Below are 24783 nucleotides of genomic sequence, written 5' to 3' on the forward strand. Positions count from 1 at the left end.
TTTCTCAGTCTTATAAATACAAAAATGATCCTGAGATCAGATTCACCAAATCAGGTTAAAAAGAGTCTGTATTTTCTAGAATAACATACTAGATTTGTGTTATATCAAAACAAGCATATATACTACTCCATTAAATTCATCAAGTAGCCCAATCGCTTTCTTAGTACCTCATGAATTTTCGTTAAGAACATACTGGTACATACCTGTTTTTCCAATTTCTTGGAAAAACGCACTAACTTAATGGCTAGAGAACATGTGTCCTCTGTCCCTGCTTTAACAAGCAATTCTCAGCCTCACTCAACAGAGGCAGTTGCCTTCAAGGACTGCTGGATTTGCCTAGCTGTGCTTCACAAGCCAAATTAAGGACACCAGAGATACTGTAGCTTAGCTTCTGACGCTGAACAAAATAGCAGTAAGGGAAGATACTGAAAACTGCCATACCAGTGTTTATCCAGTTTTTTGCATCTCAGGTATGTTACACCGAAGGACTTCTGTCTTTGGTGCTACCGATGCTGCCTGAGGCCATCGCCGGTGCGCATACATCTGGCACGTGCACATCCATCAGTGCAAGATTTGGCTTCTGTGCATGCACAGTAAGAGAAATCTCGTGCAAGGACGAATGGGTGAGATTTTGGTGATTTTCGCAGATATTTTTGCTTCCACACATGCGCAGAAGTAAGAAATCAGCAAAAATCACTGAAATCTCGCTCGCGCAAGCATCGTCACACAAAATTTCACTTGCTGCGCATGCCCATAAGCCAGGGGTGCACACGCGCAAATCGGGGGCATGCAGCTGTGTGCAGGTCCCGAAAATCGTTACCGGAGAGTATCACCTGACTGTTCTGGTATCAGGCCATCTCTGGTATGTTATACCTGAGAGACTCTCAGGAGGCTGCTGACATGGAAGAGGAGCCACAAGTACGGTGCAGGTGGCCAATTATATTCTGAATGGGAAAGAAAACATTTTCTCCTGACATGAATCTAGTGCAGGAGAGAACTGGGGATACAGGTAGTATAACAGTTCGTTTAGTAACTGTTAAAAGTTAAAAAGGCACTGAAAAAAGTGAGTTTTGACCATCATTTACAGTTATGACCATTGTAGCATCCCCGTGTCGCATGATTTACATTCAGGTGCTTGACAACTGATTCACATTTATGACAGTTGCAGTGTTCCAGGGTCATGTGAAGCCCTTTTACAACCTTCTAACAGGCAAAGTCAATGGGGAAATCAGATTCACTTAACAACTGTGTGGCTAATTTAACAACTGCAGTACAGTACATGCAAAATTACCCAACCCAGGGGTAAAATTGGCTCTTCTATGACTTTTGGACTTCAACGCCCAGAATTCCTGAGCCAATCATGCTAGCTCAGGAATTCTGGGAGTTGAAGTCCACATGTCATAGAAGAGCCAACCTTGCCTATCCCTGACCCGACCCGATCATGGTGCATTAAGAGGGGACCACAAAACAGCAAGAGGCTCAGCGCAGGAGTTTTAACCCACGAGGACCCAGCTTCGCCTCGCAGCCTTCCCCACCATCCGGGCCGCACCGTATGCTGAGCCAGCGGCGTCAGGCGGTTAAGAAAATGCTTTTTCACCTCCTCAGCGGAGCCGCTGCTCTGCAAAGATGCCACCGGCGGGAAGAATTTACTTAAGACGGGCTGGTCCCGAGACAGATCAACGGGGTTCGGCCGTCTCCTCCTTCGCCCAGGCAGCATCGCGGACTCGGCTGCAAGAAGCAGAAAGATTCAGAAAGTCGCCGCCGCCGCCGCCGCCTGCGATGAGCCGCTTGAGACGAGCCGCGCAGGTCGCCGGGGGAACCCTAGGAGGACCCGTCGTCTGCCGGCGGCTTCCCGGCTTCTTCCTTCCCGCAATGGGTGAGGCGCGGGCGCCCTCAGGTCACAGGAGCGCTCGGACTTTGCCGGCCCGCGAAACCGCCCCCTTCATCATGGCTGCCGAGACCACCCGCCCTTTTCTCCGCGCGGGAAGCGCGTCTCTCTGCGCATGCTCCGCAGATTCCCTCGCTCAAAAGCCTGGCGAGGGACGAAGGGGCTCGCCGAACTGCTGCGGCGAAAAAAGGACGATGGTAGCGTCTCTGTACTCCATCGTTGCCGTGTGCAACAACATGGGCATCGGAAAAGACGGGAAGCTTCCTTGGCCGCCGCTCAGGTACGGCCGGCTTTTTTCCTTTCATCCCGCGCTTTAGCGACAAAAGATTAAAAACACTACAACTCCCAGTGTGCCTTGCGTTAGAAAGTTGCCTTGAATCATTCCTCTGAATGGCAGTGGCGCAGCTTGGAAGTTGTAGTTCATACCGTACGACCAGACTTTTTTATTTAACCCAGAGGCTAGCAGAGGTTCTTAATAAGGGTTCCTTAATTGTTCTGTTTTTAACATTGAATTTGAAGACTGTATTGTATTGCTCGGTCCTCGGAGAGGGGGCGGCATACAAATCTAAATAATAGTAGTAGTAGTAGTAGTAGTAGTAGTAGTAGTAATAATAATAATAATAATAATAATAATAATAATAATAATAATAATAATAATAATAGCAGATTTTGTTTAGCGAACTCTTAACGATAGGCTATTGATGAATTTATTTTCCTTCTGCCAGTCCTTAACCAGTACTACCTGCTTGCCTCACAATCAGGAGGTTGTGAGTTTGATCCTAGGTAGAGACAGATGTAGAGTCTCCTGCTTAGGCAGGGGTGGTTCCCAAACTTGGCAACTTTAAGACTTGTGGACTTCAACTCCCAGAATTCTCCAGCCAGCATAGCTGGCTGGAGAATTCTGGGAGTTGAAGTCCACAAGTCTTAAAGTTGCCAATTTGGGAACCACTGGACTAGATGACCTGCAAGGTCTCTTCCAACTCTGTTAAATCTATAAATATGGGACATCTGCCCTTTTCATCTAAAGTGGTTTTCAACGAGCAGCATTATTTTGCCGCCAGCCAAATAATTAGAAAGTGCTTGAAATCCTCTTACTTTTCAAAGCCCAATATTCCAGTACTGGGCAAAAGCTTGCAGCGAGAGATAAAATGTCTCCCCGCCCTCAAACAAATCACCCAGAGTTAAGAAATGTTTTGGCAGATTACTGACCTTTGGGACAGCAAACATTGCAGCAAGTGGAATAAAGGGCACATTTTGGGGTGGAGTGTTCTGTGTTGTCTCTTGTGGTGTACAGGTAGTCCTCAACGTACGACCACAATTGAGCCCAAATATTAATGTTGTTAAGTGAGGAAATTGTTAAGTGAGTTTTGTCCCATTTTTACAACTTTTTTCACCAGATTTCTTAAGTGAATCACTGCAGTTGTTAAATCAGTAATATGGTTGTTAAATGAATCCAGCTTCTCCATTGACTTTGCTTGTCATAAGGTTGCAAAAGGATATCATATAACTCCGGGACACTGCAACTATCATAAATGCAAAGTCAGTTGTCAATAGCATCCAAATGTAAATCACATGATTAATGGTGAACTGTTTTTGAGCAGTTGTAACTTTGAATGGTCACTCAATGAACTGTTGAAAGTCAAGGACTAACATTGTAAATAAGAAAATTGCAATGTAGAGACAGTGGTTAAAAATTAAAATTGGTCTATGTGAATTAACTGCATTACTATTCCTTTGTGGTTTGATACCTTGACATAAGAGCAGAACCAAAGAATATTAAGGGAGTTTAGATCTTAACATTTCGTGGACTTTTTCTATTATCTAGACCAGTGTTTCCCAACTTGGCCACTTGAAGGTATCTGGGCTTCAACTCCCAGAATTCCCCAGCCAGCATTCACTGGCTGGGGAATTCTGGGAGTTGAAGTCCAAATATCTTCAAGTGGCCAAGGTTGGGAAACACTGATCTAGACAGGCATGCTGGAATTGGGAAAAGAAATATATATCCTGTACAACACAAAGCCAAACACCAGTCTGAAGACCTCGTTGAAATGTCACCAAGATTCTATCAATCTTACATGGGAAATTACCCAAATATGCCAAGACCTACATATGTGTGTGTATGTGTAAATTTTTGTGCGTTCGGGTTTTTCCCCCTGTAATATTGTGTGTGTTTTTGCAACGTTTCAGCGAGATCACATTCACCATCCTCAGGCTGAAGTCGATGGCTTCGTGCTGCTATGAATACAGTTTGTTTGCCTGAGGATGGCAATTTCCCCCTTACTGGTTCTGTGGGTGTTGCTTGGTGAGCATGGCTTGGTGGGAGTCATTTGAGTGGGCAGGGCCAACTTGACATTACTCACAGCAAGATGGGACGGCATCACCCCACCAAGCACACCCACAGAACTGACAGAAAAGTTCAGCCAAGTATTCTAGCATTCGACTTTGCTGCTTCTCGCGTCCTTTTCATGTTTGCTCTGTGTGTATGAGCCCGAGAAGGGGTGAGTGAGAGGGGACGGGCCAGTCAGTGGTATGATTTACCAGTTCTCCGAACTGTGTATAATCACCACCACTGGTCCTATAGAACGTGTCTGAAACTGCTGAATTTCACTCCGGCTGTGTATGTATACTTATTATTTATTTATTAATCAGATTTGTATGCCGTCCCTCTCCGCAGACTCGGGGCGGCCCACAGCAATAATAATACAATGTAAACAAATCTAATATTTAAGTTAATTTTAAAAACCCCAATTTATAAACCAATCATACATACTAGCATACCATGCATAAATTTTATAAGCCTAAGGGGAGGGAAAGTGTCAATTCCCCCATGCCTGACGACAGAGGTGGGTTTTAATGAGCTTATGAAAGGCTAGGAGGGTGGGGGAAACTCTGATATCTGGGGGGAGTTGGTTCCAAAGGGTCGGGGCCGCCACAGAGAAGGCTCTTCCCCTGGGTCCCGCCAAACGACATTGTTTAGTTGACGGGACCCGGAGAAGGCCAACTCTGTGGGACCTAACTGGTCGCTGGGATTCGTGCGGCAGAAGGCAGTGCCGGAGATATTCTGGTCCGGTGCCATGAAGGGCTTTATAGGTCATAACCAACACTTTGAATTGTGACCGGAAACTGATTGGCAACCAATGCACACTTACTTACTTAACCAAATCATAGCACGTGATTTTATCAAATAAGTGTCCAGATCTTGAGAATAATAACAGCGTGCTCGTGAAGATTACATCATCACAAAATGTGTTTTTGTTTTTCTACAGGAATGAGTATAAGCATTTTCAGAAAATGACAATGACAACCAAAGAAGAAGGTAATAGTGGCTATTTTTGCCTGGATTGGGTGATGACTGTAATTGTTTAGAACAGAGGTAGGAAACTATGGGATCTTTACAACTTGTGGAGTTCAACTGGCTCAGGAATTCTGGGACTTGAAGTCCACAAATCATAAAAGAGCTATCATTTCCAACCCCTCGGTTTTAGAAGGAAACTGAATCAAAATATTCTAAAACCTGCTTTGATGATCCAAGCACATTATGGATCATATCAGAAGCCCACAGGCTGCTGAATAAGAATAATGTTTTTATGTGTTCTGGTTCAGTTGAAATCAGCAGCAAAGCCTTAATAGGCTAGGATAACAATGTCATTTTACATAGTAGTATAATTTGGAGTCTTAACATTTTATATCGGCTCCGCAAAGGCAAAAAAATGTTGTCATATATCACAATGTGTCATGTGATGCAATCGAGTTTGACACCTGTGACCTAGAGAAAAATAAAATAACTAGCCCTTAGGTAATTCTTTCAACTAGACGCAGTGATGTTCAACCTTTTTTGAGTCGCGGCACATTTTTTTACATTTACAAAATCCTGGGGCACACCACCAACCAAAATTACACAAAATGACCCTCTAACACAGTACATATTATACATATAGTTAACATAGTTTCTAAATGTATTTATACTCAGTGTGAAACCTGGGCCTGTTTCGATGAACACAAACGGGATATACTAGCAGGAATGGTAGTTTGGGGACCCATGTTTAATTTCCCCACGGCACACTTGAACATGTCTCATGGCACACTGGTTGAAAAACACTGAACTAGAGCATTGATAGCAAACCTTTTTTGGCTCATGTGTCAAAAGGGTGTGTGTGCATGCGCTAGCGCATATGTGCCCAAGCCCACCCACCCCCCATACATGCATACAGCCCCTGCGCTACCCTGGTACATGTGCACAACTCTGCCTTCCCCTGCTGCCCCCCTCCCCCTGTATATGCGCACAGACCTACTGAAGCCTCCAGAAGGCGGAAACAGCCCAAAGGGAAAACTGGAAGTTTGAAAAAATGAAGCCTTCCCCAAGGCCAAAATTCGGCTGCACAATGTGCTGATGGACACTGGAGCAAACATAGGGCAACGTTCTGCAAGCCCTCAGATAGGACTCCACATGCCACAAGTTCCCTATCAAGAAACTAGAGGCTGCGCCACTAAATGCAGTTTGTTTTCATTTCTCTCCTTATTACAGTAGTCCCTCGCTATACCGCGCTTCACCTACTGCGGCTTCACTTCATCGCGGATTTCTGAGGAAGTCGATCGGCAGATTTAAACAGCCCGCCGAACTCGATCGGCAGGTTTTTTTTTTTAAAAAATAATCTAAAATTGTAAATACTGTATTTAAATACTGTATCTAAAATAAATACTATGTAGGAAGGGTTTATAAACACTTAAAACAATGAAAACTTACCAAACAATTACAATATAAATACTTAAATAAGTAATATCAGTCGATAAATTCCCCATCGCGGATTTCACCTATCGTGGCCAGGTCTGGAACGTAACACCAGCGATAGGTGAGGGACTACTGTAGTGTAAGAATCAATTCATCAATCCATGTGATAATAGGATATTAGAACTGTCAGTCATGCAAAGACTCCCCCCAACTTATATTCCGGAGAGAAGGAACAGGATGCTGGGATTGGGTTGCATCAGAAGAGAAAGAAGCTTAGGGGAGGCTGGTGGAAGGACATGTCTCTTCCATTTTACAAGAAAATAATTGTCAAATCAGGAAAGGATTTTGTGGCAGCAATAAAAACGAATAGAACCATAAGGAAACAATCCCCATACCAGGCAAAGAACACCACAGTATCATTAAAAAAAATCAATAAAAATGTAAAATCCAACAATTTGCCAGGAAATAGACTACAGTGTTCCCTCAATTTTCACGGGGGATGCGTTCCGAGACTGCCTGCGAAAGTCAAATTTCCACAAAGTAGAGATGCAGAAGTAAATACACCATTTTTGGCTATGGACAGTATCACAAGCCATCCCTTAACACTTTAAACCCCTAAATTACCATTTCCCATTCCCTTAACAATAATTTACTCACCATTATTACTGATACTCACCATTGAATAAAACACTTAGTGATCCTGATATTTATAAACATAATTATTTATTAACAATAAAAAAAAATTTGTTATTGATTTGCAAAAATTATTAGTTTGGCGCTGACATATGACGTCATCAGTCGGGAAAACCGTGGTATAGAAAAAACCCCGCGAAGTATTTTTTAATTAATTTTTTTTTTAAACCGTGGTATAGGCTATTCGTGAAGTTCGAACCCACGAAAATCGAGGGAACACTGTATAAAGATGGCTATTTCATATAGAACTCTACATTTTCTTGATACATTTGCAATCCAAATCCTCTGTGCTGTGAAAGAAATCACATAAGACATACATAACAGATCTTTTTTTTAAAAGGTAATCGCCCTTTATCAGAGGCCATCCAAATTTTATTTTACTTTCTAGCTGAGCTTCTCGCAATGAGCCATTAATATCAAGAGCTTTTCTTCAAAGTTTTGAGGTGTAACAATACTGCTTGAAAAGATGGATTAAATATACCACACTATAACCACTAGGCGTCACTATATAATAACATTAAATATATTTGCATTTTACAGGAAAGGAAAATGTGGTCATAATGGGTAGGAAGACTTGGTTCTCCATTCCTGAGAAATATCGTCCGTTAAAAAACAGAATTAATATAGTACTAAGTAAAGAACTGAAGTAAGTACCAATGTTGATTTTTTCCAAATATATATTGTAACTGATTTCCTTAAAATCAGCTACAATGAGGAAAGTGATTGTTAAGAGTGATGTTAACATAGTAGCACACCAAATTTTAAATAATTATATTTGATTAACTTAGGTATCATTTCCTTGCTCAGAAATTCATACAGCCATTCTGTCAGAGTTGTTTAACAGCAATAACTTCTTTTCATTTTAATGTGAAACATTCACAAATATTCCATTTTCACATACTGTATCATTGAAACATTGCAAAGAACTTTGGTTTTATTATTATTATTACTATTATTATTATTATAATTATTAATAATAATAATTAGATTTGTATGACGCCCCTCTCCGAAGACTCAGAGCGGCTCACAACAACAATACACAGTATAAATCCAATAATTAAAAACAGTTTAAAACCCTTAATATAAAAACAGTCATATATCCCAGACAAACCATACATTAAACGGAACGGCCCGGGGGAACCAATTTCCCCATGCCTGACGGCAGAGGTGGGTTTTAAGGAGGGCAAGGAAGATGGGGGCAATCCTGATCTCCGGGGGGAGTTGATTCCAGAGGGTCGGGCTATCACAGACAAGGCCCTTCCCCTGGATCCTGCCAGACAACATTGTTTCGTCGACGGGAGCCGGAGAAGGCCAACTCTGTGGAACCTGATCAGTCACTGGGATTCGTGCGACAGAAGGCAGTCATGGAGATATTCTGGTCCGATGCCATGAAGGGCTTTATAGGTCATAACCAGCACTTTGAATTATGACCGAAAACTTTTAGTTAGAATCCCCAATAAATGTATGTTACTTTTAGTTCATTAATAACATAGATTTTAAGTTTGTTTTTTAGCCCCAAAATAATATGTGTATTATTTCTTTGAGTTTAAAAAGCAGTTGTAAATCTGGGGAAACCCCACAGTAACATCGACAGTTTTTTATGACTAAATTACTATTCAAAATTAAAGTGCCTGCCCTCTTTGCTATAACTTCTAAATCTATTGCCGAAGAGCAGTAATTCAAGTAGGGTTCCTAAAGCCAATATGTGATTGACGTAAATGCATGTATTTTATGCCAAAGGCACACAAAAAAAACCATATTAGACTTTAAAAATATTCAGCCTAATTTTAAATAAATAAATGAATTTGGAATTCCAAGTTTAATTAAAGTTTAAGTTTAATTAATGTTGATGTTGCTATTTGTTTTAGTTTATTATATTTATTTATTTATTTATTTTTAATTATTATTTTTTTTACAAATAACAAATAGAACAGAAAAGAAAAAGAAAAAAAGAAGAAAAAAAATGACATATCAGTAAATTATAAACAAAACATATACATACAACATTTTTGAAACAAAAGCTTCCCCACTTCTTTTTTGAGTGTTCGATCAGAGAATTTTCCTTTGTCACTTAATATTAATTCTTTTATTTGACGTGTTGCTTTGCTTGAATTTTAATTATTTCTCCGTTGTTCTTTCCTTTAGCCAATCGTAAAATTCCCCCCATATTTTATAATAATCTGAGTCTTCTTTTCCCTCTAATGTTTTGGACATCCTGTCCATCTCTGCACAGTCTAATATTTTTTTAATTACTATATTTTCTTCTGGTGTTTTGTCATTTTCCATTGCTGGGCGTATGCTATCCTAGCAGCTGTTAGTATGTGTATAACTAAATATCTTACCTCTTTTTTAATTTTTTTTATTGAAAATACCCAATAGATATGATTCTGGTTTTTTTTTCAAATTCTTCCTTTGTTATTTCTTTTAGCCAATCTGTTATCTTATTCCAATAATTTTTTGCCTGTAAACATGTCCACCATTGATGATAGAATGTGCCTTTTTCTTTTTTACATCTCCAGCATAATGGGGAAACTTTTGGGAATATTTTCGAAAGTCTTTCCGGTGGTAGTTTATTATATTGACTGTATATTTCCAAGTATTTTAAAGGGTTCTACTGGCTTGTTTAATTTATCTCTTGTTTTAAAGTATTAAATATTTTAAATTTATTGCCTTAAAATTGATTACTGCCTGACATAGATGAGCACTTATTTTAACTAACTTAAATTTGGAAAAACAATTTAGTCACCTACGCAGGAATGGGTAGAGTAGAGCAGGGATCTTCAACCTCTGGTCCACAGGCCACAAGTGACTGTGAACTGTTTGCAGTGTAAAGTTTCCACAGTCTGTGATGTGGAAAGTCAGGTCCTGCTGGATATTTGATGAGGGTCAATTGCCTCATGATCGGGCTTTGGTTATATGCCATCTGAGGTAGCACAGCAACAAGGTCTTGGCTAGTTGCTTTGTTCTAAAGGAGCACAGACATTGCCTTATTCTGCTGCTTTTTGTTTTTAGTAATAGCTGTGAGGACTGGGCTGCCCCAAAAGTGATATGTTTCCCGAACAGATAGGACTGTGAATCTGTGAGTCTGCCTCTGCCTCTACAAATTCTCTCTTGGAGCAGTCCTGTAAAAAAATAAATAATAAACCACTGAGGAAACACTCCCCGCATACTATTGCCTAGAACGAGCCTTGTCTTTTCCTTCACAGCCTGCAAAGTAAAAGAGTGGATTTGCTTTCTGGCCATCCCTCATATTTCAAAGGCCCATGGCTCTGCTGTTTTCACCATATAAAATGGTGAGAACAGCATGAGTCTGTCTAACCCAATAGTAACACTCCAAATTCAGGGACCATACCTCAAAAAGTAGGAACCATGGCAGAACTCTTTATTTTAAGCAGTTTTGTGGGGGAAAGGGGAGAAGGAAAGCTGACACTCAGACAAAGCACATGATATACCTTCCTCTTCAATTGCCCTTAACTGAATTTAAACATGCCTGGGGTAAACATCTATCCATTTATTTATTTATTTATTAGATTTGTATGCCGCCCCTCTCCGTAGACTCGGGGCGGCTCACAACAGAATAAAACAGTTCATAACAAATCTAATAATTTACAATTTAAAATATTTTTTAAAAACCATTATTAAGCAGACATACGTACAAACATACCTTACATAAATTGTATAGGCCCGGGGGAGATATCTCAGTTCCCCCATGCCTGATGGCAAAGGTGGGTTTTGAGAAGTTTACGAAAGGCAAGGAGGGTGGGGGCAGTTCTAATCTCTGGGGGGAGTTGGTTCCAGAGAGTCGGGGCCACCACAGAGAAGGCTCTTCCCCTGGGGCCCGCCAACCGACATTGTTTAGTTGACGGGACCCGGAGAAGGCCCACTCTGTGGGACCTAATCGGTCGCTGGGATTTATCCATCCTAAGATAAAATACAAGAAATAGTATAAGGGCAGACTAGATGGACCATGAGGTCTTTTTATGCTGCCAATCTTCTATGTTTCTATGTTTAACATCTGAAATATAACATCTCTTCAGTAAAATATAGAATAGAATAGAATCTTTATTGGCCAAGTATGATTGGACACACAAGGAATTTGTCTTTGGTGCATATGTTCTCAGTTAAAGATACATTTGTCAAGAATCATGAGGTACAACACTTAATTATTGTCATAGGGGTCAAATAAGCAATGAAGAAACAACCATTCAGGTCTGAGCATGGTGCCAAAGCCGATGAAGAACACCATACATGAGATGTAGATTTTGTTTCCTTTTATTGAAGTGCTCCAAGAAAAGGAGTCCTGGCTAGAAAATGCCAGGGAACTTCGAACAATAGAATTAAGAAATGTTCTACATTTTCAATAAAGTGGAAGGTGGGATAAGAATAGAATAGAATACAATTTTTAATTGGCCAAGTGTGATTGGACACACAAGGAATTTGTCTTTGGTGCTTATGCTCTCAGTGTACATAAAAGAAAAGATACATTTGTCAAGAATCATGAGGTACAACACTTAAATGATTGTCATAGAATACAAATAAGCAGTCGGAACAATCAATATTAATAAAAATCTTAAGGATACGAGCAACAAGTTGCAGTCATACAGTCACAAGTGGGAGGAAATGGGTGATATGAATGATGAGAAGAAACTAGTAGTAATAGTACTGCAGACTTGGTAAATAGTTTGACAGTGTTGAGGGAATTATTTGTTTAGCAGAGTGATGGTGTTTGGGGAAAATGTTCTTGTGTCTAGTTGTCTTGGTGTGCAGTGCTCTGTAGTGACGTTTTGAGGGTAGGAGTTGAAACAGTTTATGTCCAGGATGCGAGGTGGGTCAGTAAATTCTACGCTATTCTATATTGAAATATATTCAGCTGAAGTCAATGCATGCATCTGAAAGGAGATGTTTCCTCCATGGAACATAATGAAGTCTTGAGCCTTGTCCTTAATCTTTTCCCGTTAGTCCCAAAGGAGCTTTTTCAAGAGGCAACTGGACTTTCTTGTTTTTAAAGACCTGCCACTTCTCATCCAAGAAGCTTCTTCAGCACTGATACAGCTCAAGGATAAAACATCCAGACACAATCTGAGCAACGTGGTATATGCAGCACAATGCAGTGAGACATGTACAGAGCTGTACATTGAGAAACAAAACAACCACTTCAGAAACACATGACACAACATAGGAAAACAAACCCATCCGGGGAAGATCCAGCAGTCCATCTGCATTGAAAGACAAAGGCCGCTCTTTTGAAGACAGCATTTTGGACAAAGAGGACTGCTGGTTTGAAAGGGCCATCAATGAGGCCCTCTGTGTCAAAACTGAACAGCCCTCTCTCGGCAGATGGAGGGGTACCACATCATCCATCTCCAGACTGCAACACAGTCTTTTCAGCAGTTTCAAGAAGGTTCTGCACCGATTTACACTATTCAGGTGGCTCTGAGAACACAGAGAAAGCTCCAAGTGGCCTCAAAGGCACTCTGAAAAAATGCAAATAACTAGCTGTCTGCAAGGAATATAAATCCTTCCATTCCCAACCATCCAGTCAGAACTGAAGAAGCTTCTTGAATGAGAAGTGAAATGTCTTCAAAGAAAAACAAAGTTCGGTTACCTCTTGAAAAAGCGCCTTTGGGATAACCATGACTGAAAATATCCATCGACTTTTCCAGCTAGTTTAATCTTTTGGTGGCCAGAAAGATACTTCAAAGTAAGTCCAACTACTGTTTGTTTGTTTGTACATACTTATTTGCCGCCCTATTCCTGAAGGACTCTGGGCAGCTTACATATTAAAATGTAAAATGTAATATAAAACCCCCTAAAACAGTACAAACAATTTAAAACCAGCAAATTAACAATTAAAACAGTTAAAACTATCCATGTCTTTCCTGGTCAGATCCCAATGGCATGCCATCTGATCAACTGCCCTAGGCCTGCTGAAAAAGCTAGGTCTTTACAGATTTTCAGAAGGACAGTAAGGTGGGGTAGTCCAGATCTCAGGAGGTTCGAAAGAGATGGAGCAGCCACAGAAAAGGCTCTCCTCTGCGGGCCTGCCAGCCGACACTGTTTAGCAGATGGGAACCAGGGAAGACTAACTCTGTGGGCCCTTATCCGTCACTGGGAGCTATGCAGTAGTAGGCGGTCTCAAAGATAGCCTGGCCCTAAGCCATGTAGGGCTTTAAAGGTAATGATCAACACCTTGAATTGCGCCCGGAGTCCAATCGGAAAACAGTGCAGTCTGTGGAGAATTGGTGTAGTGTGGCTATACCTAGATGCACCCACAAGTTTGCACAGCTGCAATGTGGATCAGCTGCAGTCTCCAAACACTCTTCAGGGGTAGCCTCATGTAGAGCACATTGCAATAATCCAACTGTGAGCTGATAAGGGCATGAGTGACGTGAGAAGACCTCCTCATCCAGATATGATTGCAATTGGTGCATTAGGTGAACCCGCCTTCTGCCGCACGAATCCCAGCGACCGGTTAGGTCCCACAGAGTTGGCCTTCTCCGGGTCCCGTCGACTAAACAATGTTGTCTGGCGGGACCCAGGGGAAGAGCCTTCTCTGTGGTGGCTCTGACCCTCTGGAACCAGCTCCCCCCAGAGATTAAGATTGCCCCCACCCTCCTTGCCTTTCGTAAAGTCCTTAAAACCTACCTATGCCATCAGGCATGGGGGAATTGAAACATCTCCCCCTTGCCCATGTTGTTTTGGTGTATGATTGTGTGCTTGTTTTTAATATATATTGGGGTTGCTTTTATGAATTGTTTAATCTAAAACTGTAATTAGATTGGTAAATATTAGATTTGTCACTATGTACTGTTTTTGCCATTGTTGTGAGCCGCCCCAAGTCTGCGGAGAGGGGTGGCATATACTGTAAATCCAATAAATCTAATCTAATCTGTGAAAAGGTCCCCCTAGCCACAGCTCTCAGATGTTGATCCAATTCTAGCTGTGAGTCTTGGAGGACACTCAAATTGGGGGGGGGGGGCAACCAAAGATGGACAGTTAATGTAATCTTTCAGTGGCAATGCCCACAGCTACTTGGTCTTGTAATGGTTAAGTTTGAGCCTGTTAACTCCCATCCAGGCCTCCAGGCATTGGCACATTCAGCTTCACTGAATTGACGCGGGGTGGACCTATATAGTTGGGTATCATCAGCATAGTTTATAGTTTATTAGATTTGTATGCCGCATTCTGCTGATACCTCACCCATGTCATTGGATGACCTCACCCAGTGGTTGTTATGCTATATTTATGCACCCAATGTTCTTGGATTTTCATTGGCATCATGTATTTATGCTTTAAGGGATGTTCCTGAAGGAGCCCATTACTTGGCTAAAAGTCTGGAAGAAGCCCTAGATCATCTTGAAACATCAGAGATGAAAAGAAAGGTAGACAAGGTTTGGATAATTGGAGGGAGTTCAATATATAAGGTATGATTTAAACACAGAATGTCTTTAAATAATCTAATAATCAGAGATTAACGTTTGAGGTCTCATTAGTTGTTTTATAATAGGTCTCAGGTTTCACAGAATATGTGATTCCTCTCCCCCCCCTTGTCTTCCTTTCCAACTTAATAAAGCTAAATCAGCCCATAAAATTAATAATGGTGATGCAAAAAAATCAAATCATCATTATTGAATTATAAAGGACATAAAGGCCACTAAGGTAAATTAATACAATTTAAACTGCAACTGATCCAATGTTACAATTTGATTAAAATATTCCTGCAATAAATGATTCCATTTTATAAATGTTCTAATTCTATTTACTGATTATGTTATTTGTCTGAATTATATGAAGTGCATGAAAGTAATCAAATATACCGTAATAATGTCAAGAGCCCACTCTTCATTTTTGCTTTTTTCATTTTGGGCTATGCAATCTAATTATTACAAATCCTTTATTGGTTTGGAATATTATATCCTTAATATAACAAATAAAATAATAATTGGTAACAAAATACTGGTATATGATGATGTCTATTAAATCTAAATATTTTGTATTAACTAATTTAGCATTTTTAGAATATTGTTTATGACACTTCCTTAATATTTTTAAGTTTTCTTTCAAACTGATTACATGTATCTTGTAAATACATTTTTTCTTACATATCATATTTTTTGGAGTATGAGACGCACCTTAGTTGTTGGGGAAGAAAATAGGGGGGAAATTATTTGCCTACCAAGTATTCATCTGGTTCGTCCTTAGTCTGATCAGCTTCAACACATTAGTTTGCTGGATTTGAGCACGCATGCTTGCTCTTTATCCCCTGGTTGGAGATTAAAGAACAGTTTCTAAAATACTTCACTTCTCTTTCTTTAGAGAGAGAAACAGGGGGAAAAGCAGGCAAAGGGAAGATCGCTTTGCTAGCAAAGCAAGGAAGATCGCTTCACTCATTAGGGCTGGAAGACAAAGAAGATTGCTTGCTACAAAACACAGAAGATCACTTCACTGGGGTTAAGGCTGAAAAAAGGCTTCTAAAACATAGAAGCCCAGCTGATTGTCGGAGGGAGCAGCTATGAAAAAAACAGGAAAAGGGAAGATCACTTAGCTAGCAAAGCATAATTGCTTCACTTGTTAGCACCTTGTTAGGGCTGAAAAAAAGTTGCAAAAGCTACATTTGGTGTATAAGACACATTCAAATTTTCAGCCTCTTTTAGGGGAGAAAAAGGTGCGTCTTACACTCCCAAAAAATACAGAACTTAAAATTTTCACTGAGATCAATAAAATGTTTCCAAATACTAATCTCTAAACTGAAGCTAAAACTAAAGCCCTTTGGAACATCTTACTGTCTTCTAAGATAAGGTCTGTCCCCATCCTCCTGTCTTTCCCCAAGAACCTGAAGATCTGATTTTCCTGGTTCCCCAACCAGATGGGGGAAATTCCATGCTGGAAGTGGCTGGTGGATTGATGGCAGACTTCCCTTCCCCCTTCCTGCTTTCTACTCTCCACCTGTCCATCTTACATAGAAAGATAGAAGACTGACGGCAGAAAAAGACCTCATGATCCATCTAGTCTGCCCTTATACTATTTTCTGTATTTTATCTTAATATGGATATATGTTTATCCCAGGCATGTTTAAATTCAGTTACTGTGGATTTAACAACAAAATCTGCTGGAAGTTTGTTCCAAGGATCTACTACTCTTTCAGTAAAATAATATTTTCTCATGTTGCTTTTGATATTTCCCCCAACTAACTTCAGATTGTGTCCCCTTGTTCTTGTGTTCACTTTCCTATTAAAAACACTTCCCTCCTGAACCTTATTTAACCCTTTGACATATTTAAATGTTTCGATCATGTCCCCCCTTTTCCTTCTGTCCTCCAGACTATACAGATTGAGTTCATTAAGTCTTTCCTGATACGTTTTATGCTTAAGACCTTCCACCATTCTTGTAGCCCGCTTTGGACCCGTTCAATTTTGTCAATATCTTTTTGTAGGTGAGGTCTCCAGAACTGAACACAGTATTCCAAATGTGGTCTCACCAGCACTCTATATCTTTTTGTACCATATTGATGTATTCTCATGTTCTTCTTCAGTTTATTTTATTGCTCTATTATTTTACTTCTGTTTCCACCCCTGGTTCCCAAGGTGGGGCCCACACCTCACAGGGGGGCAATTTGATTTTTAATGGGGGCAATTGGAGCCTTGTTTAAGCCAAGTTAATGGACTTTTAGGCTTCCTCTGCATGTGTAGAGTTCACGTTTTGAATTATTATTATTATTATTATTATTATTATTATTATTATTATTATTTATTACATTTGTATGCCGCCCCTCTCCGCTGACTCGGGGCGGCTCACAACAACAATAAAACAATGTACAACAAATCTAATAATTTAAGAATCACTAAAAACCCCTTATTAAAAAGCAAACATGCCTGACGGCAGAGGTGGGTTTTAAGGAGTTTACGAAAGGCAAGGAGGGTGGAGGCAGTTCTAATCTCCGGGGGGAGCTGGTTCCAGAGGGTCTGGGCCACCACAGAGAAGGCTCTTCCCCTGGGTCCCGCCAATTGACATTATTTAGTCGACGGAACCTGGAGAAGGCCAACTCTGTGGGACCTAACCGGTCACTGGGATTCGTGCAGCAGAAGGCAGTCCCGGTCTGATGCCATGAAAGTAAGAATAGTAAGAATTATATGTCATGGGGGGAGCATCAGGATTTATCATAATAATAATTTATTAGACTTGTATGCCGCCCCGTCTTAGAGATGCTTGGGTGGTGCATGGCCAAAAAAAGGTTGGGAACCACTGGTTTACACCCTTCTACTTTCTTCCTTTTTAATTGTTGTAAGCCACCTAGAGTTGCGAAATAGGCAGCACCTAAATGTAACCAATAAGTAATTAAAAATGTCTATGGATATTCTCAGTAATCCAGGTCATGGTTGTTCCAAAAGTGCTTTTTCAAAAGACAACTTTTTCCTTGAAGACATTTCTCATCCAAGAAGCTTCTTCACCTGAGGAATCTTCTTGAATGAAAAGCATCTTAAGGTAAAAACAAAGTACAGTTTTCTTTTTGAAAAAAAAATACTTTTGGGATAAGTAGTAATAAATAACTGAACACCCAAAAAAAATAAATAAATTACATTTTAAAAAATCAAGCTGTTTTTAAGATAACGGTAGTTTTCAAATTCTGACCACAAATTCAACTGGAATTTTGGTCACTAAATGTTGTGAGCACTCCTTGTCCACCTCTGGTAAGGTTAGATTCTGAACAGGATGAGCCAGGCCCCTGCAGATACCCTGGGCCAGTGGGGTTGCCAGCTGATGCAGAGAGTGATGGAGAAATAGACCTGGATGAACCCAAGGAACCATCAGAGGGGGCACATATGTCAATAGGGGATTGGTCTGAGTCAGAGGATGAAGGAGACATTAGAGCAGATGAGCCATTCTTAGATGCTAGATTCAGGAGGTTACAAAGCAAACAGCAACACTTGTATGGTAAAAGGAAGCAATTTGTAGCTTTAGCTCTATGGGGCTTTCTGACCACTCCCAGCAGATATAAAAGAAAAGGATCTTGGGAAATTCTGGGTGGAGTTTCAACGTTTCATGGATGCTGTGTTAGATCTGGGGTTCTAGAAAAGGCCCCCCAAAGACCTGATTTCTACTTTGCAAAAGTCCTCTGCTAGAAGCTGCCTGCCTGTCAATATGTGGTGAGCTGATTTTTATACCCTATGATTCATTGCCCTTTCTTATCTTGCTGGAATGCTGGTAGCTCTGAAGCTGCCGCCTTTCTGGAAGCTTATCTGATAACTTTGCAGCAGAGAAAAATATTCCCTGAACTTTTAAAAGACTGAATCCTGCTCATAAAAAATATTCCCTGAACTTTTAAAAGACTGAATCCTGCTCATTGCCTTGGATTCGAACTGAGATCATTCTGTCATTTGGGGGATTGTATCCCAGTATTGCTTTTCATACTCGTTTATTGACTATGAAAGCTACTCCATTTCTTCTGAAGGATTATTGCTCGCAGTAGTATATTTGATGGTCAATATAAAAGAAATAAATTCACCCATTCCTGTCCATTTTAGTTCACTTATTCCTAAGATGTCGATTTTCAGTCTTATCATCTCTTGTTTGATCACGTCCAACTTGCCTTGATTTATAGATCTTACATTCCAGATTCTTATGGAGAATAGATCTTTACAGCATTGGTCTTTTCTTTCACCACCAGATACATCCACAGCTGAGCATCCTTTCAGCTTTGGCCCAGTCACTTCACTCTTTCTGGCACTACTAGCCCTCTGTTCTTCCCCAGTATCATATTGGACACTTTCTGACCTCAGAGGCTCATCTTCCAGCATCATATCTTTTTGCCTTTTGGTACCGTGCATAAGGTTTTCATGGCAAATATACTGGAGTGGGTTGCCATTTCCTTTTTCAGTGGATCACATTTTATCAGAGCTTTCTACTACCCTGTTTCCCCGAAAATAAGACGTACCCCGAAAGTAAGGCATGTCAGAGGTTTTGCAGAATTTGCTAATATATGGCACCCCCCGAAAATAAGGCGTAGTCAAGTTTACATACGGTACGGTGGAAAAATATACGGTACCATTCAAAGCTGTTCATAGCAGTACCGTAATAATGTGGCGGCCCCTGCTGGCCCCTTCCATCGCTTTGTACCGTCCAGTGCAGCAGACACAGTCTGCTGCTGTCTCACCGCCATTACAGTCTCCACTACAGTGCGTAGACTGTAGTTCCTCTGGTGGCCGGAAGCTGCAATAGCAGGAGTATACTGTTGTACCATATAAGTGCCGTCGTTTGTGTGTGTGGATGCCATACTGACAGGTACCATACTGTAATCAGTGTACCGTATGGTACACTTTCTTTGGGGGTGTCAGCTTTTCTGCCTGTGAATTTGTCTTATTTGAGAAATATAAGGCACCCCCCGAAAATAAGACATAGCACAACTTTTGGAGCAAAAATTAATATAAGACAGTGTCTTATTTTCGGGGAAACATGGTATGTCTTGTCCATCTTGGATGGCCCTGCACAGCATAGTTCATTGCTTCATTGAGCTACACAAGCCCCTTCACCATGACAAGGCAGTAATCCATGAAGGAGCTATATAGAAAATATATAATAACTGTCACTAAAAACTACGTAATATTTAAAATTTACTACCTTGTTGGGGCACATTACTAGCTGTCCAGGGTTGCATTTGCCCTGTGGCATGTGGGTTGGACATCCCTGTTCAATGTCATTAATGGGAAGCATTAAAAATGAATTACTCATAGATATTCATTATCTGTTGGTAATGGATATGAATACATTTATTTGATATAATCCAATTTTCAATATACGGTAGATTCACTTTTGAAATTTTTCATTTAATAAAACTGCAGAAAATGTTTAGGAAAACCATTGCCAGGTTAGCCTGCAGCAGAAATTTTCATCCAGGTTACATTTATTTAATTATAATCTCACCAATTTCTAGAGATCTTGCTGTAAAATGTTATTTGGGTTGAAAATGCATGTGTACATACAGTTTCAATGTGTGTTATCATTTAGATTTTTCATTTAGTAGGACTTGAAAATATATAGATTGTACTTACTACTGCACACCTGAGCTTGTGAAAATATCCATATATCTTTTATGCAGCCTTTACAAATTTTATACACAGAAAGGCAATAAGCTAATGGTTTAAATGACCTGGTTCAAAACTGCTGAACAGATTTTTCTGAGCAGAAAGGCATGAACAGCTGTCAGTGGCAAATAATTAGTCAAGTTTATTTTATATCCCAAGAAAGAACATCGTCTGACTCATTTTGATTAATGCATTGTGCAAAGTGTTATTCATTTGTAAGGAGAACAAGAGATGTGATATTTAACTTATCAGTTAGTGAACAATGAGAAATGCAGGTCTTTTGTTACCCATGCTAACAAAATACTTTACTCCACATCTAAAAATCAATGTTTTTAAGACTTCCAAAAACACATTTTTCTATTTCTGTTTAATATGGCTTTAAACCCTTTCCTCCATATTTTCACGTAATTAATTTGATCTCAAGCACATGGCAGATTTCTATTTCATAGAAACATAGAAGTCTGAAGGCAGAAAAAGACCTCATGGTCCATCTAGTCTGCCCTTATACTATTTCCTGTATTTTATCTTACAATGGATATATGTTTATCCCAGGCATGTTTAAATTCAGTTACTGTGGATTTACCAACCACGTCTGCTGGAAGTTTGTTCCAAGGATCTACTACTCTTTCAGTAAAATAATATTTTCTCATGTTGCTTTTGATCTTTCCCCCAACTAACTTCAGATTGTGTCCCCTTGTTCTTGTGTTCACTTTCCTATTAAAAACACTTCCCTCCTGGACCTTATTTAACCCTTTAACATATTTAAATGTTTTGATCATGTCCCCCTTTTTCCTTCTGTCCTCCAGACTATACAGATTGAGTTCATTAAGTCTTTCCTGATACGTTTTATGCTTAAGACCTTCCACCACTCTTGTAGCCCGTCTTTGGACCCGTTCAATTTTGTCAATATCTCTTTGTAGGTGAGGTCTCCAGAACTGAACACAGTATTCCAAATGTGGTCTCACCAGCGCTCTATATAAGGGGATCACAATCTCCCTCTTCCTGCTTGTTATACCTCTAGCTATTCAGCCAAGCATCCTACTTGCTTTTCCTACTGCCCGACCACACTGCTCACCCATTTTGAGACTGTCAGAAACCACTACCCCTAAATCCTTCTCTTCTGAAGTTTTTGCTAACACAGAACTGCCATTTCATGACAAAATAGTTTACTGCTAAGCTGTATTGCAGAAAGCATTTTTACTAAGCTGTAGATTGAATAGAACCCTAAAGCGAGAATCTGTAGGAATCATGGGATAAGTGTTATAAATTTGAGTAAGTTGCATTTTTTGCTGCTGTCTTTATTCTTAATAGCATTTATCAGTTAGATGGACCTACCATATATTATTGAATTAAATAATAATGGATTTGCATAGATTGTAAACCAATCAAGCAGAGTGTCACGCCTGGAAGCCATCTTTTACCTTTTTGTATTCAGGCCTAACACATTTTCTACCGTAGGAAAATGGGAGGGGGATTATATGGAGTAGGTGATGTGTAGTAGTCTAAATAACATTCTTTCCAGAAAGCCATGGCTGCTGTGCCCAGCAGCTGCAATGAAGTAACTGGAAGGCATCTTCCGCTTTGGAGTAGTAGTAGTAGTAGTAGTAGTAGTATTTATTAAATTTGTATGCCGCCCCTCTCCATAGACTCGGGGCGGCTCACAACAATAGTGGCAAAACAGTGTAATACAAATCTAATAATTTAAACTAAAAACCCATAATTTAAAAACACACCATACCATACATAAACAATATAGGCCTGGGGAAGTTATTTCAGTTTCCCCATGCCTGACGGCAGAGGTGGGTTTTAAGGAGTTTACGAAAGGCAAGGAGGGTGGGGGCAATTCTAATCTCAGGAGGGAGCTGGTTCCAGAGGATCGGGGCCACCACAGAGAAGGCTCTTCCCCTGGGACCTGCCAGACGACATTGGTGCCTGATTAGATTGTTTGATGGACATGTGGGTGCTGGGCAGGGACTTGAATTTTTGTTTGGGTAGAGAAAACCTGGAAGCTTTCAGATTCGGTTTTTTTCCCACCTGTTGCCAACATGGCATCTCTAATAAATTGGAACTTTGAGGAACTTCTAGCCTCCCAACTTTTATTTCAATGTGGGTGTTTCTTGGAGCAGTGACACACACTATATTAAAATGTCATGGTGTTGCTCAATTTTAGAAGAATGATATTGAGAATATTATTGAGTAGTATAATCCTAGGCAAATCTTATTTGATTCTTTTTTCTTGGCTGGTAAATGATAGAACTGTAGCCAGTGAAAATGTTTTTCTTCTTTTTCACCTGAAGACATTTATAATTAGAGCAGTCATGTTCCCTGTAAGTGCTTACGCTTAAAATATTGGATTAGGTCTGCATGAACTGGCATTTGTCAAAGCTGTAGTTAATAATGCATAAAGTGAATTTTCTTCAAATTAAGTGTTCAGTGGAAGAAAAGCAGGAAAGTGAGCTTAACAGATAAGACTATTTCATTTTCTAATTGTCATACTATTTTACAATTTTCCCTTTGCATCTAGAAATTAAAGAAAATCATTGATCAACAGACACATTGTTTCAAAATGATTTACTTATATCACAATAAAATAAAATATTTGTAGCTCAGGATTGATTTGAGGTATCCTTGGCACTCTTTGAGCTTGGTTGCTTTCTAGCACTGATTATGTTACCTAATTTGGTTATAAAACATCTGCAAGGGAACAACCAAGGTCAGAAAGCACCATATGTCACATATGTCACATATATCACATTGATATTTTTAACCTGATGCTACAAAATAAACTCTTAATAGGATGTCTGCAAAAATATATTATCAAGTCATGAAAACATTTTCTACTTTCTATTAATATACATCCCGTTCATGCTAACTCACGGTTCCTTTAATCATTGTTTTCTCAATTAACCAATTTGCCTAAATGTCCAAATTACCCAACTACACTTTAGTGTATTCTAATATGTTCTGAAGACCCAGCCATATAGTGCAAAATATGGAGGAAATGTCTGTATAAATGAGCTGGTAATAAACAAAATGTCTTTTTTCTGGCCTTTTGTGATTTCCAAATACAGCTACATAACTGATGTAGTTGTATCTAGAAATTGGGCACTTCTCCTATTCCAGCAAATTTATTCCTATGTTTTTAGGAACCCATCTTCAGCCGTTTGATTCTTCGGATATTTAAAGAAAAAAATTATTTTTCTTTTAACAAAACAGATTATTGAAATTGCTTACCAAAATAATGTTAATGATCAGGGAACAATTTGTTTCCCCATGTTGCTAAATAACTAAAACTCATTCACTATGTCTTGCTCTATTCAAAGGAAGCAATGGCGAGGCCAATCCATCATCAACTGTTTGTGACAAGAATCATGCATGACTTTGAAAGTGATACATTTTTTCCAGAAATTGATCTTAAAAAATACAGACTTCTGCCTAAGTAAGTATTATAGAGATGAAAATATTTTGTTTGAATTCCATACTAGCAATATAAAACGTTTCATTGATTTATCTTTACTGAAATAATATATGTTTGGTTTAACAATATAGTATGAGTGAAAAATAACATTTCATGTTACTTTCAATTTATAAAGTATATATACACTAAATTATTATTTGTCTCTCAAGTTATATAGGTATCCCTGTTGATATCCAGGAAGAGAATGGAATTCAGTATAAATTTGAAGTTTATGAAACGATGGTCTAGACTTTATTTGATATGAGCAAAATTACCCTGCAGATCTAAATCTATTTGCAGAATTAATCAAGACTTTTGCCTGCATTTTATTCTCTACAAGAAGAAAAAAAAGTGCCTTCGTGCTCATCCTTCTCGCATTCATTGAAGCTGTTGTATAAAAAAATACATAAAAAATAAATAAAAATCCCCTATAACAGTTCTACTGAGAATAGTTGTCTCTTGCTTTAAACCAAAAAAAAGAGATTAATTTGCAAATATAGTTCAGTTTAAGCTGTTGAAAATCTGGAAGAGGAGCATCAGTATTACATATTTCATGCCAGAAAGCAAGTGAAAATCAATTCTGAAGGATTTAAGATGTCTTAATGTTTATAAATAAAAAATAAAATAAGTTTCTCTTCCATTGTTCAATTCTAGCTCTTTCATGTTCATAAATATTTGTACTATTAAATACATTCCATGTTTATTTTTCATTAATAAAATCCTGCTTTTTGAATGTTAAGTAAAACTTGTCTGGTTTCTATATATATTTATCATGTTAAAACATTTGATCTAATTGAGTCAAGAATAATTTAGAAATTTTTCAAATGTTGTAGTGCTATAATTTGTATTAACGGTGACAGATATCAGACGTTCTGGAAAGTTATAAACGCCATACTCCAGATACATAAAATATTAATTGCATGTATTTAGATTAAAC

The 24783-nt window shown here is 39.3% G+C and overlaps 3 protein-coding genes across 4 annotated transcripts in view; 1 reads left to right on the forward strand and 2 right to left on the reverse strand.

Moving 5' to 3' along the window:
• Window positions 1-1631, reverse strand: part of MSH3 (mutS homolog 3) — a 59318-nt gene extending 57687 nt beyond the window's left edge. Inside the window, exon 1 of the mRNA XM_070743088.1 lies at window positions 1598-1631. The gene's annotated coding sequence lies outside the window, so the exon portion shown is untranslated. The remainder of the gene's footprint in view (window positions 1-1597) is intronic.
• Window positions 1-24783, reverse strand: part of FAM151B (family with sequence similarity 151 member B) — a 786337-nt gene that overhangs the window by 709318 nt on the left and 52236 nt on the right. The gene's annotated exons all lie outside the window — the stretch shown is intronic.
• On the forward strand, window positions 1576-24585 carry DHFR (dihydrofolate reductase). 2 transcript variants are annotated; one of them, XM_070743089.1, is made up of 6 exons: window positions 1576-2168; window positions 5155-5204; window positions 7851-7956; window positions 14608-14734; window positions 23713-23828; window positions 24017-24585. In XM_070743089.1, exons 1-6 carry the CDS (start codon window positions 1627-1629, stop codon window positions 24093-24095), a joined length of 1020 nt encoding a protein of 339 aa, XP_070599190.1. In that variant the 5' UTR covers window positions 1576-1626; the 3' UTR covers window positions 24096-24585. The 2 variants fall into 2 exon arrangements, with proteins under 2 accessions (XP_070599190.1, XP_070599191.1); XM_070743090.1 differs by lacking the exon at window positions 1576-2168 and adding an exon at window positions 4425-4505.

Source organism: Erythrolamprus reginae, chromosome 2 (assembly GCF_031021105.1).
Source record: "Erythrolamprus reginae isolate rEryReg1 chromosome 2, rEryReg1.hap1, whole genome shotgun sequence".
Classification (NCBI taxonomy): Eukaryota; Metazoa; Chordata; class Lepidosauria; order Squamata; family Dipsadidae; genus Erythrolamprus; species Erythrolamprus reginae.